General features: G+C 44.4%; 1 protein-coding gene across 5 annotated transcripts in view; it reads left to right on the forward strand.

Moving 5' to 3' along the window:
* FUBP3 (far upstream element binding protein 3) overlaps nucleotides 1-16165 on the forward strand; it is a 41045-nt gene that overhangs the window by 21430 nt on the left and 3450 nt on the right. For 3 of the 5 annotated variants that reach the window (XR_007509931.1, XR_007509932.1, XM_049832160.1), the window contains exons 9-16: nucleotides 697-795; nucleotides 2781-2885; nucleotides 3278-3380; nucleotides 4046-4146; nucleotides 5431-5572; nucleotides 10330-10490; nucleotides 11358-11431; nucleotides 11936-12012. Coding sequence is in view for 3 of the 5 variants with exons in the window: in XM_049832160.1 (XP_049688117.1) it covers nucleotides 697-795; nucleotides 2781-2885; nucleotides 3278-3380; nucleotides 4046-4146; nucleotides 5431-5572; nucleotides 10330-10490; nucleotides 11358-11431; nucleotides 11936-12012 (862 nt within the window). In the remaining 2 variants the exon portion in view is untranslated. Of the gene's footprint in view, nucleotides 1-696; nucleotides 796-2780; nucleotides 2886-3277; nucleotides 3381-4045; nucleotides 4147-5430; nucleotides 5573-10329; nucleotides 10770-11357; nucleotides 11432-11935; nucleotides 12013-14369; nucleotides 14439-16165 lie in introns of those variants that run through there. The other 2 variants (XM_049832159.1, XM_049832161.1) reach the window with 2 other exon arrangements.

A 16165-nucleotide genomic window follows, 5' to 3' on the forward strand; every position in this document is an offset into this window, starting at 1 on the left:
GAGTTTTGCCAGAACTGTGAAAGAAACTGGTGTGCTTTAGATAATGTTTGGTTCGTGCTGTTTAGGAGGGGATTCTTGTAGCCAAGAAAAGGCTATGTCTAGTCTGCTGCTGCAATAGTTTTTAATGCCAGCCACGCTGTTGTAGAGTGCCGTGCTTCTCTTTTGTTGCTGATCTGTGATAAAGCTGGCGTGTGTTGTCTTTTTTTTCTCATCCCCCCCCTTTCTAATTAAAAGTGTGTTATGTATAAATCTATGTTCCTAAACATTCTTTATTCCTCCACCTGGTACAAGTTTTTTAAAGAATAGAGGATTTCAGAAAAGCACCTAGGTCAAAAATGTAGGTGTTTTGAGTGCCCTGATTAGGCCTCTGACATCCAATAGTTTTAAGGCTGGTCACTTAACTGTTATATGCAGACAGCTACAGATTTTGGAAAGGGATGAAAAATCAGTTGTTGAGGTAGAGGGGTTCTCTTTGCTGCAAGGAATTCAGCTATTTGAGAACTTCAGGAGTAGCACACTTTCTGGCAGTCCTTTACACTCTGGGACTGTTACTAGATTTGTGCTACAACTACCGTGAAGAGCTAAAGTAGCATTCTGTAAAGCTGCTGATTTGACCTACGTAATGTTTAGTAACCAAAATATAGTCCCTTGTTTTAGGGACTCTGCTTAGCAAAGTGCTCTGTGCTTTTTCTTCAGGAGCGAACAGGTGTGAAAATGATTATGATCCAAGATGGTCCATTGCCTACTGGAGCAGATAAACCTCTCCGTATTACTGGAGATGCATTTAAAGTACAGGTATGTAATGAAAGTAAGCAGTTGCCCCAGAGAGCCGAGGAGAAATTTAAACTTTAGTGTATTTGTGAGCATCTAATGGAGTCAAATCCAACTGTAAATGTAATGATCCTTGCTGGTTTTGTTTGTTCTGTAAGTTTGATGAAGTTTGAGTAGAGCAAGGTAAAATACCAGACTAGCAAGCACTGGCTTGTTTATAGCGTAACCTAGGAGCTCTCACTCCACACAGATATTACACATGGGTAGGAGAAGAGCTGAGGAGGAGGGTTTGGAGAAAGTAGCTTTGAAACGCTTTCTGGTCTGTGTAGCAAAAAATCATAGCTATATGTTACTTGAGCAAATGGGTTCTTAGTGACTAACTTAATCACACATTTGAGAAAGATTTGTGGAAGGTTCACTATCTCAGACAGCCAATTGACGCAGGTAATTAAAAAAATAATCCCACAACAACTCCTGAAACCAAGGGGTTTGCTTAATATTGGTACCTCAGTCTCCTTGTGTCAGAGTTCTACAGATATGTTCATACCTGCGGTTCAAAGCAAAAACCCATGATCAGCTGGAAACTGAAGATTGCAGCATGATGGGAGTGCTTGAATTAAAGAATTAAAGTTTAGCTGTGGCATGTTCCACTTCTCAGCAAGTGCTTTTCATACCTTGCTAAGTACTTAAATCTAGCTTAGCATTCCTGTCTCTAATAAAAATAGTTCTATTTCATAGGATCTCCCTAATCATAAATTGCTGCAACAGTTGATGTTGCTCAGGGATGGTATGTTTGGGTTGTATTTTTCAAAGCTCTTACTGTAAGTGGGCTTTTAGATTTAATTTTTTTTCCCCAAATTCTTATACTTATTGTGGAGGCATAGATATGCAAAAGAGTTCAGTGGCAGTCTTGCTACTTTTAACCCAATCATACTTCCAGTGCTGCTCTTCCCAGGTGGCAGCTTGTGCCTGGCAAGATTTGCTGCTGTTGTATCTTCCATGCTATAAATCATGCCAAGCAATCATGGAGACTGCATAGGCTGCAAGATCTTTGAGGCACTTAGAAAAGTTGAGCATGTTTAGAAAGCACTTAAGAAGCTGGATGAATCCTTAGGTTTGGTGGGATTCTCTGGATGCTGCAACAGTGTTTCTTAACTCTCTCAAACCCCTATGAAATTTCCATTGCTCTTATTTCTGTCTTGGCATCTCTGAAATGTCTTGAGTTGTTTCTTTCTGTAAAAAATACCACAGGGGCATGGAAAATACATAAAAATGTGAAAGGAGTCAGATTCACCAGTGTCCCTCAAACTTGGAAATAGAACTGAAATGTCAAAAGCTGAACTGGTAATATTTAGAAACAAAGGCTTTGGTTTTGACATGTAGGCTTTTTTTTAATGGTGACTACTATTGGCTTATTTTCAAGGTACACTTTTACTAGCTTGTGAATGGCCTTGAGGGCTGAAAGTAGGTAGGAAGAATACTCGTCTCAGAAAATGTCTTGCTGGATTGCTGCAAACTTGGGCTTAACTTTTCTGAGTGTCAATGAGCTCACTACTGCCCACCTGTCTCCTTAGTATGTGCTCTCTAGCTCTTAGTGGACATGATCTCTGATATGCTACCATAGCTTCTACCTTACTGTATTGGCTTCAGTTCTATCCAATAGGAAAGGGCCTTGGCTTCCTTAATTTAAAAATAAAACAAACACCCCCCCCACCCCTCCAAAGATATTTTAAAAGCTAAAGGGCCTTTTTGAAAGACCAAAGGAAGCAATTGCATGCAAGAAACTGCCACCGTGCACGAATGGCAGGTTTTGTCATACATGGAAGATACCATCAAGAACAGATCTCCACTGACTGTGGTAAAAGAAATTCTAAATCAGAATGCTGTTTCTGTTAAGCAGATGGAGATCGCTTTGCCTGAAGCCTGACTATTAGTCACTGTTGAGGCCCTAACACCAAGATGGCAAGCAGGATAATTTTAAGCTAACTGTAACTTCTTTCCCCATGTAGCAAGCAAGGGAAATGGTACTGGAGATCATCCGAGAGAAAGATCAGGCAGACTTCCGAGGCGTACGCAATGATTTCAGTTCTAGAATGGGAGGAGGCAGCATAGAGGTATGTTTTCTTCACAAGTACTCTGCTAACCTCCCTGTGGGATGGGTAGTGGGTGGAAGTCATCAAATTGCACATGTAACCTGTAAGCTTATTTTTAAATGCATTGTGTTCTGTTGCCAGAAGAGTGACTCTGGCTGCAAAGAAGAGGAGTTCTCATGGACTCCCAGATGGTGCTTTTCTAATTGTCTTTTTAAGCTGCATTCTTGTAGTGCAGAGTTCATTTAGCAGGGAAGGAATTTGTGGCCACATGTTTGTTTTTCTTAAGCGATATGGTTCTGTAGCCTGGAGCTGCCTAATGTGGCCTGTCCTTATAGTTAAGAACATCTCCTTGTAAAATCAGAGTAATTTAGTCTAGTCTCTGAGCTTTCATACTGCTTTGCCTTTCCCATCAGGTCTCTGTGCCCAGGTTTGCTGTTGGAATTGTGATAGGAAGAAATGGAGAAATGATCAAAAAGATTCAGAATGATGCTGGAGTTAGGATTCAATTTAAACCAGGTTTGTGTGAGGATGGAGAGCCATTACTTTCTGACCAGTGTTCCAGTTTGCAATTGCTAATGTGAATCTGATCTGAGGTTACAGCAGCTAGGCTTTCTTAATTTAAAGGCGCATTGTGTCTCTTTCTGGAACCCATGTAAATATGATGTGCTGCTTCCTCGTGCACTTTCTGGTTTTCAGAGATTAAGATATGCAGCTCACTTGCAAATATTAGATGTCATAACAGTCATGTCTTGAGTGGTGATTACATGGATAAACAAAATAACAATAACAAAGAAACTTTTATTTCCTGTTAAAGAATTCTTCTTCAGGACATTAAAGCCTTTGGGGATCAGGAGTTGATTAATTCTAAGTAACTTTCTCTGGGTCCTTGGCTGTCTGATCACCTATCAAAGCTGCCTTTGTCCTCTTAAAATCATATCAGTCTTTTTCATGGCTTTTTAACATTTGGAAATGTTGCCTTTTGAATGTTGTTCCCTCTGCAATGTATGTTGGGTTTTGTCTTCTTTCAGCCCATGGGAGAGGGGCTGAAGGTGGAGGGAAGAGGTAGCTCTTGGGGTAGTTATGTGAAAATGCTGCTAGCAATGGTGGTGCTAAAAGGAAGCTTTTGTTGGCGGGTGGATGTTTTCTCCTTTTAATTTAGTCTTTGCCACCTCTCTTCACAGATGATGGGATTAGTTCTGAAAGAGTCGCACAGGTCATGGGGCTTCACGATAGGTGTCAACATGCAGCACACATCATCAGTGAGCTCATTCTCACAGCACAGGTGGGTTCTGGAGGCTCTTGGGAAGAAGGTGCTTACGTGGGAATGTAGTCTGCATGCATGCAGCTGTGTGGATGGATGCCACCATCTGAAGAACAGTGTTAAATTTTGCCTCTGGTAGGCCACACATGCTGCTGCCCAGGACAGAGCTGCTAGGTTTGTTTTTTGTTTATTTGGTTTTTTTAATGTAATATGGGCTAACTGAGCTATGGGAAGGTCTCCTATTCTCAGGCAGTATTATGAGGCCTCATCATTATAGCTCCACGTTTACCCCTCATGTTTTGTTGTTCTTAAGTTATTTGGAAATGGTGACCTGGTGGAATGGAGTCCAGCAGTAGTGTGAGACAGTGACTGGAGCCTTTGCTCAGTAGGGCTGAGTAAAGCTTAGACAGCAGAGCATTAACAGTGCTCAGTCATGCCTCCTCTTCAGACTCCAGTCCTCTGGTCTAGTGGCTGTGGGAGGCAGGGGAAGGCAATGAATTCTCACATATGTGGTCACCATGCTCCAAGACAGACACCAACATATTGCATTGCCCAAGAGCAAGAAGTACAAAGATGAGTGAAGTAGTAGGGCAGACTCATGAAGGACGTTGCATATCCCTGTGTATTATGACAAGTAAAGATGTTCAGCCATTCCACACCAGATACCTGAGCATAATTTGTCCATCAAGGGTAGGTCTTGATACCTCTCTTGCCCCGAGATCTGGTTTGAATACTTGATATCATAATTCTTTTAATAATCCACTTAAATTTTGAGATCTGTCATGATAGTCTCTGACTGCCCATGGCCTTTGCTTTTGGAGAAATCGGTGACCCAAAATAGGTATGTCCTTTAAGTGTCTTTGAACTTAAAAGCTTCCTTTGGAAGTTTTGGAAAATTTGCATTTCAGCTGAGTAATTCCAGCAGTTCTTTAAAGAACTGCTTTCTTGAAAGGGTTTGGAAGCAACTTCTGTGTGTGTCAGTGCCAAGATCTATTGGTTGCTCTAAGGAGAGCCCCCATCACAAACTAAAAGTCCTTTAGTAGTTGATGCTTGTTTATAGGTTTATTTCAGCAGATGTAAAGGCATGCATTTAAAAAATATAAATATCTTCCTGAGTCAGGAAGGCAACTGTAACCTATGTTGCTTTAAAGTGCTTCAAAATCTTGAATGTGAAACTGAAGTCCAAGAATATCTTAATTCAATGCCATTGATTATAATGCAGTCTAACTTACCTTGCTTTATTTTGGTTTTAACATGCATTGGGGCCAGCGAAAAAACACTGATAGAAATTTTTTGCCTCCCAAGGAACGAGATGGCTTTGGAAGCTTGGCTGTTGCCCGAGGAAGAGGTCGTGGCCGTGGGGACTGGAGTGTTGGAACACCTGGGGGCATGCAGGAAATAACCTACACAGTGCCAGCCGATAAGTGTGGTCTTGTTATAGGCAAAGGTAGGTCTGGTGACACTAAATACTAGAGCTTGCAATCTTTTTCCCTTGGGATGGTTGCATTCTTGCTGCCTGACAGTGTGAGGCTTTGGAGTTTTCTGTAATTGCAGGTATTTAGTGGCCGGTGAATGCAGCATAGGAATAAGCTATAAGCGCTTGTGGTTGTTTTCTTTGTGGTGCTCTCACTCATAATTGTACTCTCCAGGCCCTTGTTCACAATCTGTAAGAGAGGCTCTTCATGCAGAGCTGTCAAGTAAGCTTGTTATAACAAGCAGCTGGCTGAGAAAAGGCAGGTTCATTTGTGGATTCTTTTTATACAGAATTCGTTTAAAGGACAGTTTATCAGGGACAAGCAGAACAGTCATTTCGTCACGCTGGATTTCTGTGAGTGCCATGTGATAAAATGGAAGGTCTCTGAACGTGGTAATAACAGTAGCTGCTTCCAGCCACGTACCTGAAGTGTCTGATGAATAAAGTGAAGCAGCAGGATTTGTCTGTATCTGAGCCTGCCACGGAGCAGACTGGTGCACCTTGTCTCGCTCAGACAAGCACGTTCACTGCCATGGAGGCCCCTTGGCTGCCATAGCTGTTGAATCTCTCCATGCTTAGGAGATGGACAAGGAGTCATCTGGCGTTCCTCTCAAGAACCAGTACAACCCCAAGACAGTTAGGAAACCAGAGCATCAACAGCAGTCTCAATTTATCATAGAGCACGAGCTATGCTTCAGGTAATGGCAGTACTTAGATTAGAGCCAGGAGTAGGAGAGCTCTATCACTCTGAATTGTTGCGATGCTTCTGAGTTAATACACTGACGTATCAAAGGAGTTGTATTTAATTATTCTATCTGCTTATTTCAGAAAGAATGACATGTGCCTTAACTAGTATTTAAGTAATCACAGTTGGCTTTTAGCCTCGGGAGAGGTGAGGTGAATAGAATAGGAACAGATTAGCTACAACGGTAAAGGAGGCAGAGTCTCAAGGGCATTGTGCCATATTTCAGTGGCATTTAGTTTCCTGCCATCCTGTTGGGCAGGAGTGAGCCTGCGATGAAATGTATTGTGACCTCTTTCCCCTGCTGCATCTCACTTGTTCCCTTCCATGTGTCTGGCCCCTGTAGCACCCTGAACTCCTGCCTTACTGGATGACAAGGGACACAGATATGGGACATGGGCATGTCAGCAGTATATCTGCAATCATTTTCAGATGTTGTTCTTTGCTGTAAACCTGTTCACAAACCTGAAAACTTTTTTCAATATGAAAAAACACCTGCTCTCCCCATTATGCAGAAATTGCAGAGTGATTGTGCTTGATCTCACTGAACAGTCCAATTGGGCAAAAGATCAAGCAAAGCAAATTTTAAGCCCACAAGTGAGAGTTATATGTATGGAAAAATCAAATTATAATGAAACTTTATTGCTGTATCCATTAGTCATCCTTAATAAAGGATCAGAAAAGGTCACTTGTTGTTCAGCAGTGCACTGAAGTGGAGCATTTGTGACTACAGAGAGCACTGTGTGCTGAAAAGATAAATGCAGGTAGCGGAGTTGGATGTCCTAGCATTCAAGTGCAAGGCCTGGCACAGGCTCACTGTGGGGGTGAAGGGTAGCTTTTTACCTTTGTTTCCACAACAGCAAAATACGGATTCTTACCCAGCCAGATCAGAAGCTTTCTGGAGTGACTAATTACTAGTTGTATGGTGATTTGAGTGCTTGTAGCTTTGTAATACCACCTTGTAATCGGTGTTCTTACAGTGCTTATGCTCTTAGTCTATTGCAGCCTTCATTTTTTGTCAAGTGAGTGATGGCTGTAGCATTGCCTTTTGGGGCCTGGACCAGGATGGATGTACTACACTTTCCATATGTTGATGCAAGACACCCAATTCTTATTTCTTCTCCCACTGCATGTGGGGCAGCGTAGGGGAGAGAGGACATTAGTGGGGTTTTCTTAGCAGTGACCAATTGTAAAACCTTTGCTCCCCCCTTTAGTTTCTGAGCAGTTCCCAGCTCTTTTTTTTTTTTTTTTTCCCCTTCTCCCCCTCCACAACATCCTCCCACCAGTGATACAGGACTTGGCTGTTAGCCTGCTCTGTAAAATCTGACTGAGTCCTCTGGGCTCATGTAGCTTGGTCTCTGAGGTTAGCACCCGAGCAATGGGTATCTTGGGCTGCTAGGTGTAGTGTTATGTGATGTGGCCAGGTAACTGCTGTGGTGCTTCCAGCTCCATGTCACCACTTGAGAAGGGGGGAAAAGAGGGAGATGAGGAAGTTTCTCAGCTCAATTTCTGCAGTGTATATGACAGAAGGTCTAGGACCCTTTTCTTGTGGGCGTCACTTCTCAGCTTGGGAGGGTGAGCCTTTATGAGCTGGTAAGAAGTGCTCGGCTCCCTGCAAATCCTGTGTGTAGCTTTTTCCTCTAGAGGGTGGGTAGGTGCAGCTTTTCTTTTCTGAAAGACTCGAGGAAGGGTGGAGACGAGCGCCATACACATGTCAAGCACTTTTTCTGTTTGGTGGTTCTTGGAAACAAACCGCAGCCTCTCTGGGCCCCCGCTGGATTTCCATGATAAATACAGCAATATTGACAGATAACGTGGCTGGCCTGGCTCTTGTCAGCTCTGCCTTTTAGCAGGTTTGATTAATTGCTTTACAATTTCACGTCCAGCTGGGGGGCCACTCTTGGATCACTTCTGCCCCCCATCAGGTAGAAGAATGGAGCGGGCTGCTGAATGCTTCTATAGACAGCCACCATGTGCTGAGCGGGTCACCTCATTCTGGGGGAAGATGGACTCCTTCCGGCACCATGCAACATCGTGTTGACTGCGTCATTTCATTTGCATGCTCTGGAGGCTGAATTGGGATTGCTTGGATGGGAGGGAGCACTTTGGCATGTACCAGACTGGAGGGTAAGGAGGAGAAGGGCACCAAGTCCTGGTACAGGGGTAGGAGCTTGCAGCCTCTGACTAAACCTGGAGAGCCAACTAACTTGATCCTGCAATATGGTCTAGGAGGGAGCTGATATGGAAACAGTCCCAGCAACTGCCAACTTGGTGCCTAATGCTAAATGAGGAAATGATTTGAAATCTATATTCTCCATGCTTCCAGTTTGAGAAAGCTTTAATTTTTAATCCCCTTTTGGAAGGAGAAACCTAGCCTGCTGTGCAAGCAGCAACCTACGGTTATGCCTCTGTCACTCAGTAAAGAAGTTCTCCCACTCCTTCATGATCCAAATTGTGTTGGCTGAAAGGGTCCTCTGTTTTCATTAAGCAGATGAAGTGGCTGTTGATTCAGATCTCACCTCAGTATGTAAAAACCAGAGCTTCAAACAAGTCTGCATCAGACAAAAGCATTACATAGAAAAAACGTCTTGGTTTTGAAACTTCATCTTACCGCTTTCCCATGCTTGACTGAAAATAAGTGTCTTGGCTTTTGGCTGCACAGTACAATTGCTGTTGTCTGCCCAGGGATGTGACACGATTATCTTTTGTTAAATGCATCTTCAAAAATTCATTTAGAAAGAGTTAATTGCCCTTTGGCAACTTTTCCTCCTCCCTTCCCCAAGAAGGCTTTAAGATGTTAAAAAGGTCACGAGTCCATTACAATGAAATGAACAAGTGTCTGCAACTTCCACAGTTTGTTTTGAAGTTGTGCTGGATGTATAGAGATGGAAATGCAAGCAAAATTGAGATTATTTTTGGAGACTATTTTTTCATTAAAACCAAACAAAAATCCCCACTTAGTTTCCTTTGCAATCTTTCCTGCTTGCTGAATGTCCTCTTGGCTGGTGATTTTTGGTTTGTGATTTAAAAGTTGTAAAATCCTTTCCTTCCACGCACCCTTTAATTTCTCCAGTTGAGTGGAGCTGGTCTGTAAGTTGTGTGAGCTTCCAAAAGAAGAATTGAACCATTGTAACATTGGCTGAGGCTTTTGTTAAGCAAATTTCATTAAGAGACGGGGACCTAGCAGGTCTTCAGGAAATCAGATCTACTTTGACTGGCTCTGCCGCATCTTGTTCGAAGCACTCCGGTGCTCTAGTGTATCCAGATGGCAAACTAGCCAGATATGTTCACTGCATGCACAACTAACTCTGAAATAGCAGAGGACTGCCTGGAATCCTGCACTGGTGCAGTTGCGTGGAGGGATGCGTACGCTGCAGCGTGAATAGGCAGTGCAATAAGCAGAGGTTTCTTTAAGAGAATAAGCTATTGAACAGCACATGATTGTGAGAAAGCTTAAGCTTTGTTTTTAAGCTACAAGGTATGTGGCTGGTGGCTTTTTGCCTTAGTGGAATGAGATGTCTAGTGATGGGGAAAAAAAGCCTCACGGAAGAAAGAAAGAGCATGTTTCAGTTGCAGGTGACTTTCTTTTCTTGAGGATTGTGATCAGTTGTGCAAAACCACCAGAATTCCATCAGTACGGTTTTTGTATCTGTTTTGTCAAAGTGTGTCCCAGCCATGCTGCATTTTGTTGCGAGCCTAGCAATGCTCACACACGGGGAGTGTGTGTATTCTTAAAACGGCACCATCCAATGACCCCCAAAACCATTGCAGTAGCTGAAACTGTTTTCAGGTCATACTTATGAGGCAGCATAAAGGAGCAACATGAGCTCAGGTACTGTGGGGTTTTTTATGCTGTTGCCATCTTCAGCCCGCCTCCCTTGATGCACACAGAAGGTAGCTGAAACTATATTCCATTACCATAACCTTTGTTATGCTTTTATGAAAAAGATACTGAGTATCCCTTCTGTCTTGGTTTTCTTTTCTTCAGGTGGTGAGAACATCAAGAGTATAAATCAGCAGTCAGGAGCCCATGTTGAGCTCCAGAGAAACCCACCTCCGAACACAGACCCTGGTGTACGAATATTCACTATCAGAGGAGTTCCCCAGCAAATTGAACTCGCTAGACATCTCATAGATGAGAAAGTTGGTGTAAGTTCCATCTCTGTTGATCTTGGTCTGTCTCTTTCAGACGTGATGTTTTCACTCTTAGGTACGTGTCGGCCTGGACTTACAGGATGGCACAGAATACACGCGCTTACGTTATTCAGCTTCAAAACCATTTGCCTGTTAGCAGCTGTCTTGAACTTTGATGGCCCTCCAGCACCCATTGGACTAATTTTTGCTGTGGTCCCAGAAGGATCTGACTGTTTGCTGACATAATCATGGGTAGTGTGCAGCTGTATGAGAGGGAAGAGCAGCAATAATAAGGTATGAGAAGGCTGTCAAAGGAGATTTTTTTTTTTAAGGGAAGACAATAGTGTCACTGCGTGAGAATGACACAATCCTGCCATCATCATACTGAAAGTAACATTCAACTCCTTGCTCCAGTAAATCCAGGATGACTTTTACCTTCCACTTAATGCAGTGCTGTGGTATTGAAGCTTAATAATGTCAGGCTGGAGTACTACTGAAGGGGGAGACTTGGGTAAAAGAAAGTATGGAAAATACTGAACTGGGGTGTGGTAAAGCTGAAAAGCAACCTTTATGCTGAATTGCCTGAGAGGAGAAGGCTTGAAACCAACCTCAGGACCTAAGCTATTCAAAGGAAAACTTGCAACTGTGCCATAGTTCTGTTAGCCCCTTTGTGGGCTGACTGGACTTGCTTTTGAAGCTGGACTCCTGGAGTGTGCTGACAGTCCTGAGAACTTCATCCTTGGAGAATCAGTCACTTCCTTAAGGTGCTGGGGTTTAGTGGAATGTGTCCCAGGCTGTCTTCTCCCCTTTCTTACTGCTCATGCTAGCTGACTCCACCCTATGCTTAGAGCTGGCATTAAATATTTGTGGATTCTGTGACAGGGTACCAGCATGGGTGGACCTGGAGGATTTGGTCAAAGTCCGTTCAGCCAAGCACCCGCTACACCTCATCAAAAGTAAGCTTCTCCATCTCATCACGGACGGGCTGTGGGGAATGCCTGGGAGCTATAAAAGCACTGGGAGAAGGGTGGAGGGCCCTGAAGCGGTGGTGTGCAAGTGGAGCCTTTTAAAGATTGAGCATTCAGAAGCAAGAAGCAAGTGAGATTAATCCTTTAAGCTTGACTACAGGAAGGATTTTATCTATTATAAACAAGGTAGGTATTGGCGTCTCCAGAATTTCTGTCTCTAGTGCAGTAAGAGCATGGAAAGAAGCCCGAACTGCATACAGCACAAGGAGTGCTGTTCAGTGTGATGTAGCTTTGTCTTGGCTTCGTGAACAGACCAATATCAAGACAGTTAGCTGTCACACCTACACAGCGTTTCCTTTTGTTCCCATGTTCACCTGTTCGCTCGGCAGCTGCTGGCTATAAGTAACAGTTTCACTTCTGTGGGTAACTGCATGTATATGGCCTGTTAAGTATTTTATTGTCTACTTCAGCGTGCCTTTTTGTCCTCTGCAGTGGTCCTCAGGCGTTCATGACGCAGGGTTGGGGCAGTACCTACCAGACGTGGCAGCAGCCTGGACAGCAAGTCCCAAGTAAGTGTCTATGACCTGGGTTGGAGAAGGGTTGGTATATTCCCTTTGCAATTGCTGCTTTGTGCCTGTAAAACACAGGTTCACCAATGAGACCACTTCTGTGAAAACGGCAAAATAATTTCCTGAGCAGAAGAGGTGTGTGGAGACATGTTGTGGTGTTTGAACTCAGAATAAGCTGAAGTCCATTGAAAACTGTAACACTTTTTGTGCACTTAACTGCTTACTGCCTGTTTCTGTTCTCTCTGTGTAGAAACTTGGTCCTTGCTGTCTCTTCCTCTCTAACAAGAACATTTTTGCCTTAGGCTTTCTTCTGCCAGGATTCTCCAGGCAAGCACTTGCCAACCCCCCTTCCCCCTAACAGGCATATCGGGTCTGGTGGCGAGCCCTCCCATCTCTTTGTTCTTGACCTTATCAGTTCTTGCTTATTTTCTTTTTTAAATGTTCCTTATGAGCTCTTCTCACTGCTCAACTCCCAGTCTGATGGAAAGACTGAGAAAGGAGATGCAGGAAATGGAAGAAAGGATAGGCAGAGCTCCTATCCTGGTTCATCCACACTGACTGTAGTAGTGTCCTCCTGTCTCCTTTTGGGAGTTGATGAGAACTGCTCAGCCTCCACAGTGCTAAATGTTCAGAATGAGGCCAGTGGAATAACCAGCTTTCAAATAAATAAAAAACCAAAAACAAGTGCATACACGTCCTTAGTCATCAGTTCAAAAACTGAACCCAGGTGACCCCTGCTGCTGGGCTTTCCACTTCAAGTCACCAGCACTGAGTCAGGCTGGCTGTTGTTCTTCAAGGTTCAAAGTGTCATGGGTTCCTAACAGCCTGTTTAGTCAAAATGCAGCAGATTGGAATGGGGAGTCCCCCTTTTCAGAATAATTGAAGTAGTAAATGCTATTGGTGACGTTGGTAACTGCATCATCCGGTGTCTTCAACAGCCAGATTAATGGTTTGCCCTAAACAGAGCAGATTCGTAGTCTGCTTGATAATCTCAAAGCTCATGTGTGGGGCAGTAATGTCCAAAAGACACTTTTCAATAGCAATTTTTCAGGAAATACGAGGTTTTTTAATGGCCTAGTCTCATGAAAACTGAAGCTAAGCACCAAAAAGTGTGTGGGGGGGGGGGGATAATTTTAAAGGGGTTTAATGACAGATGCCTTTCAGTGCTAAGGCTGAATTAGCAGTTAAGTAGAATATTAAATTCAGTATAAATTCTCACTCTTTGAGGTGCCTGAGGTAGAGGAAACATTGGAGGAGCAATGCCTGCAATTGTACTTGTGATTCCCTGTAACATTAATCACATTTTAATGTTTATGAAATTGTGCATATATGAAATTTGGAAATCCTCAGTGCTGCTTTGTTAACTTAGTGCACTTCTAAAATGTGTGCTACAGTAGGACATAGGAACCCTGCATGGGAAGTGTGTGTTAAACTCAAAAAAAAAAAAAGCCTCTGCAAGAGTCCTGCTCCTTAGCAATTACAGTCTAAAAATCATGACTTTTCCTTTGAGCTCTAGGGACTTACAGAAGGTCAATAGTTGTTCTATATTCAGAACAGCAAAATGCAGTGGTGGGCTTGGAAGGACTCTGTTTTTTGTACAGGAATGGAATAGTATGGTACTGAAGAAAAGTATTTTCCCATAAGCTTGCTTTACAGGAAAAATTGTTATTCCAGCCCTTTCCTGTGCACCTTCAAGAGCACTGAACTTCCCTGAGCTTTGGGAAGCAGAGCAGTCAATGCAGCAGGGAAAGTTCTACAAAAAAAATGTAATTTTCATCTTCTCATAAAGCCTTTAAATAAACGCTTACAAAATATGCATTGCTATTTGCCTTGCAAGATGCCTTTAGAAGCTCACTTTAGTAACTTACCTTCTTTCTCACCTCCCTGAAACATCCTCTTTATCTTGCCCACCAGCCACTAGGGAAAAACAAAATCTCCCTTCCTGCAACATATAGCCATGTCTCAAGCTCACACCTCCTGGCTTTGGAGCCTGGTATAAGAAGCACAGACTCCTTGAATCCCCCGATTACTGATAGTGCAGCTTGTATCCCAATGATGACTGCTTTGCAGTGAGTTTGTCAGGTTTCTGGTGGCTCCCAAGACCAGAGAAACATCCTGCCTTGCCCTTGTCCTTTCCCTGTATGGGTTAGTACCACAATGCCATGTCTGGGGGGCAGATGTTTTATTTCTGCTGTTGAACCTGATAGAAAATGTTGGCTGTCTAGTTCCATGTCTACTTAGGATCCTCCGTGTTCCTGTTTGTAGCCAGGCATACTGAAGGCAGTCTTGGTAAGGAGAGAGGACAGACAAGATAATGCTCTGCTTTAAGCAGCCTTCACCGCTTTCTTCTGCTGCAGATCACAATGGTACGCAGTCAGGCCAGGTGGAGTTCACCAAGGCATGGGAGGATTATTATAAGAAACTAGGTAAATACCTGCTTTTGCACTTTAAGTTTTAATTTGAAAACAGTCTTGTGAAGGGTCCCTTCCCTGAGTGCTGCAGCCTGTTCATTCACAGCTCTGCTAGCCCTGTCAAAGAGACGGCTGAGTCGTTCTTCGAGCAGGCTTCCTAGGGACAGACTCAAGAGTGCCCTCCTTGTGGGAGGAGTGGCAGACCCCCACCCCCTACACATGTATTTAGATTTTAATTACTTCCCCCATCTTAAATAAATTAACTGGCTGGGGAAACATTTTGCTGTGAAATGCATTTAGCTGCGTGTCCTTTCAGCCTGCTGCGGACTGTAATTCTCCTAGAAGAAAAGGCATTGAAGGAGGTCCTTTGTTGGCATTAGCAGGTGGACAGTTGAGGCAGCCTTGACCTCTGCCAGAAAAGGTCCTGACTTGTAGCGTTGGTCAAGTCTTTTAACCCGCTTTTATGCCCCTGGACAGGACACTGCTGCCCTGTTCCCTCCACCCACTTCACACTTGCAGTGTATTATTTTCCCCCTTCCCCCCGCTTCAAAGCCCCCCTTCGGCCAGCGTCGCAGGGCAGGGCTGTACATGGAGCACAGGCGGTTGGATGGGCTGGGAAGAGCTCTTCTCCACGCGTGTGTCCTGTCCTTGCCTGCTGTCCCTGTGTGTAGTGGCTCATGCTCAGCACTCACACTCTCGCTGTGCCTGCCTCTCTGCAGTTTTCTAGTTGCTGTGTTTTCTGTTCAGGGCTTTTTTTGTTTGTTTGCTGTGTGTCTCGCTGAGGGCTCTTTGCTCTAATGTGACTAAGGGAAGTGTGGGCATCCCGCCTCCGCACCCAGATGGCTGGACTCTCCCCTGCAATAGCACGTAGATGTGCTGGATTGAAGGTGTCTTAGTGCTTCAGAGAGGGGGAGTCTGGGCTAGGTGAAGACCAAGGGTGTGGGGTCTGCGAGGTCTCTCTCAGTGCAGGCGTTGGCACCACTTACCTTGGTGGGGAGTCTGGAGACCGTGCCACGGAGCCAGTCGTGGCTGTTAGGAGGGTGTCGTGGATGCCTCTCCGGATGATGCGTGGGGTGTAGTGCTGAGGGCAGGTGGAGCTGGCTGTGCTTTGTGTGGGGCTCATGACTCCCTTCGGGCCTGAGGACTTTGCAGCCAGTAGCAGTTTGGCTACTCCAGAGCTCTGCACTGGGGCAGATGGTACGCTGGAGGCTCATGTTTGGGCACGTTGTACAGACAGGCATTGCCAACTGAGGCTCCTTCAGGTGGGCTCCGCTGATGAGAGTGGGGGTGAAGGATGCAGACCCCTGAAAACCAAGTGAGGTGACTCAAAACATGGCCATTTCCTTGGCAGCTCCATGGCTGCAGGTCGAGGTGACAGGTTTCAGTTCTGTCAGACATTTCAACCCTCCATCCCTGTGCCAGGTGTAAGTGGACTGACAGCCTAGGGTGGTTGATGTGCAAACTAAGCAGCTCCCAGCTTATGTTTTGGCTTGGGCAGGTCCCAGCAGGGGGGAGACTTGGCTTAATACCCTTTAACAGGGCACAGGTGAGGTGAAATCAGGAACTTGAGCTTTTCCTCAGCTTTCCCTGAACTGAAGATGCCGAACACTGTAGAAAGGTGGAAGCTGAAGTGTGAAGTCTGGGCAACTGAAGTAGATTCAGGGCCTGTCTAGTGGAAAGGTAAATGTCACTGGCTGGAAACTGTCACCTGTTCCATACTGACGTGCCCCTTGTTGTCATCT

This window comes from Accipiter gentilis, chromosome 29 (genome assembly GCF_929443795.1).
Source record: "Accipiter gentilis chromosome 29, bAccGen1.1, whole genome shotgun sequence".
Taxonomy (NCBI): domain Eukaryota; kingdom Metazoa; phylum Chordata; class Aves; order Accipitriformes; family Accipitridae; genus Astur; species Astur gentilis.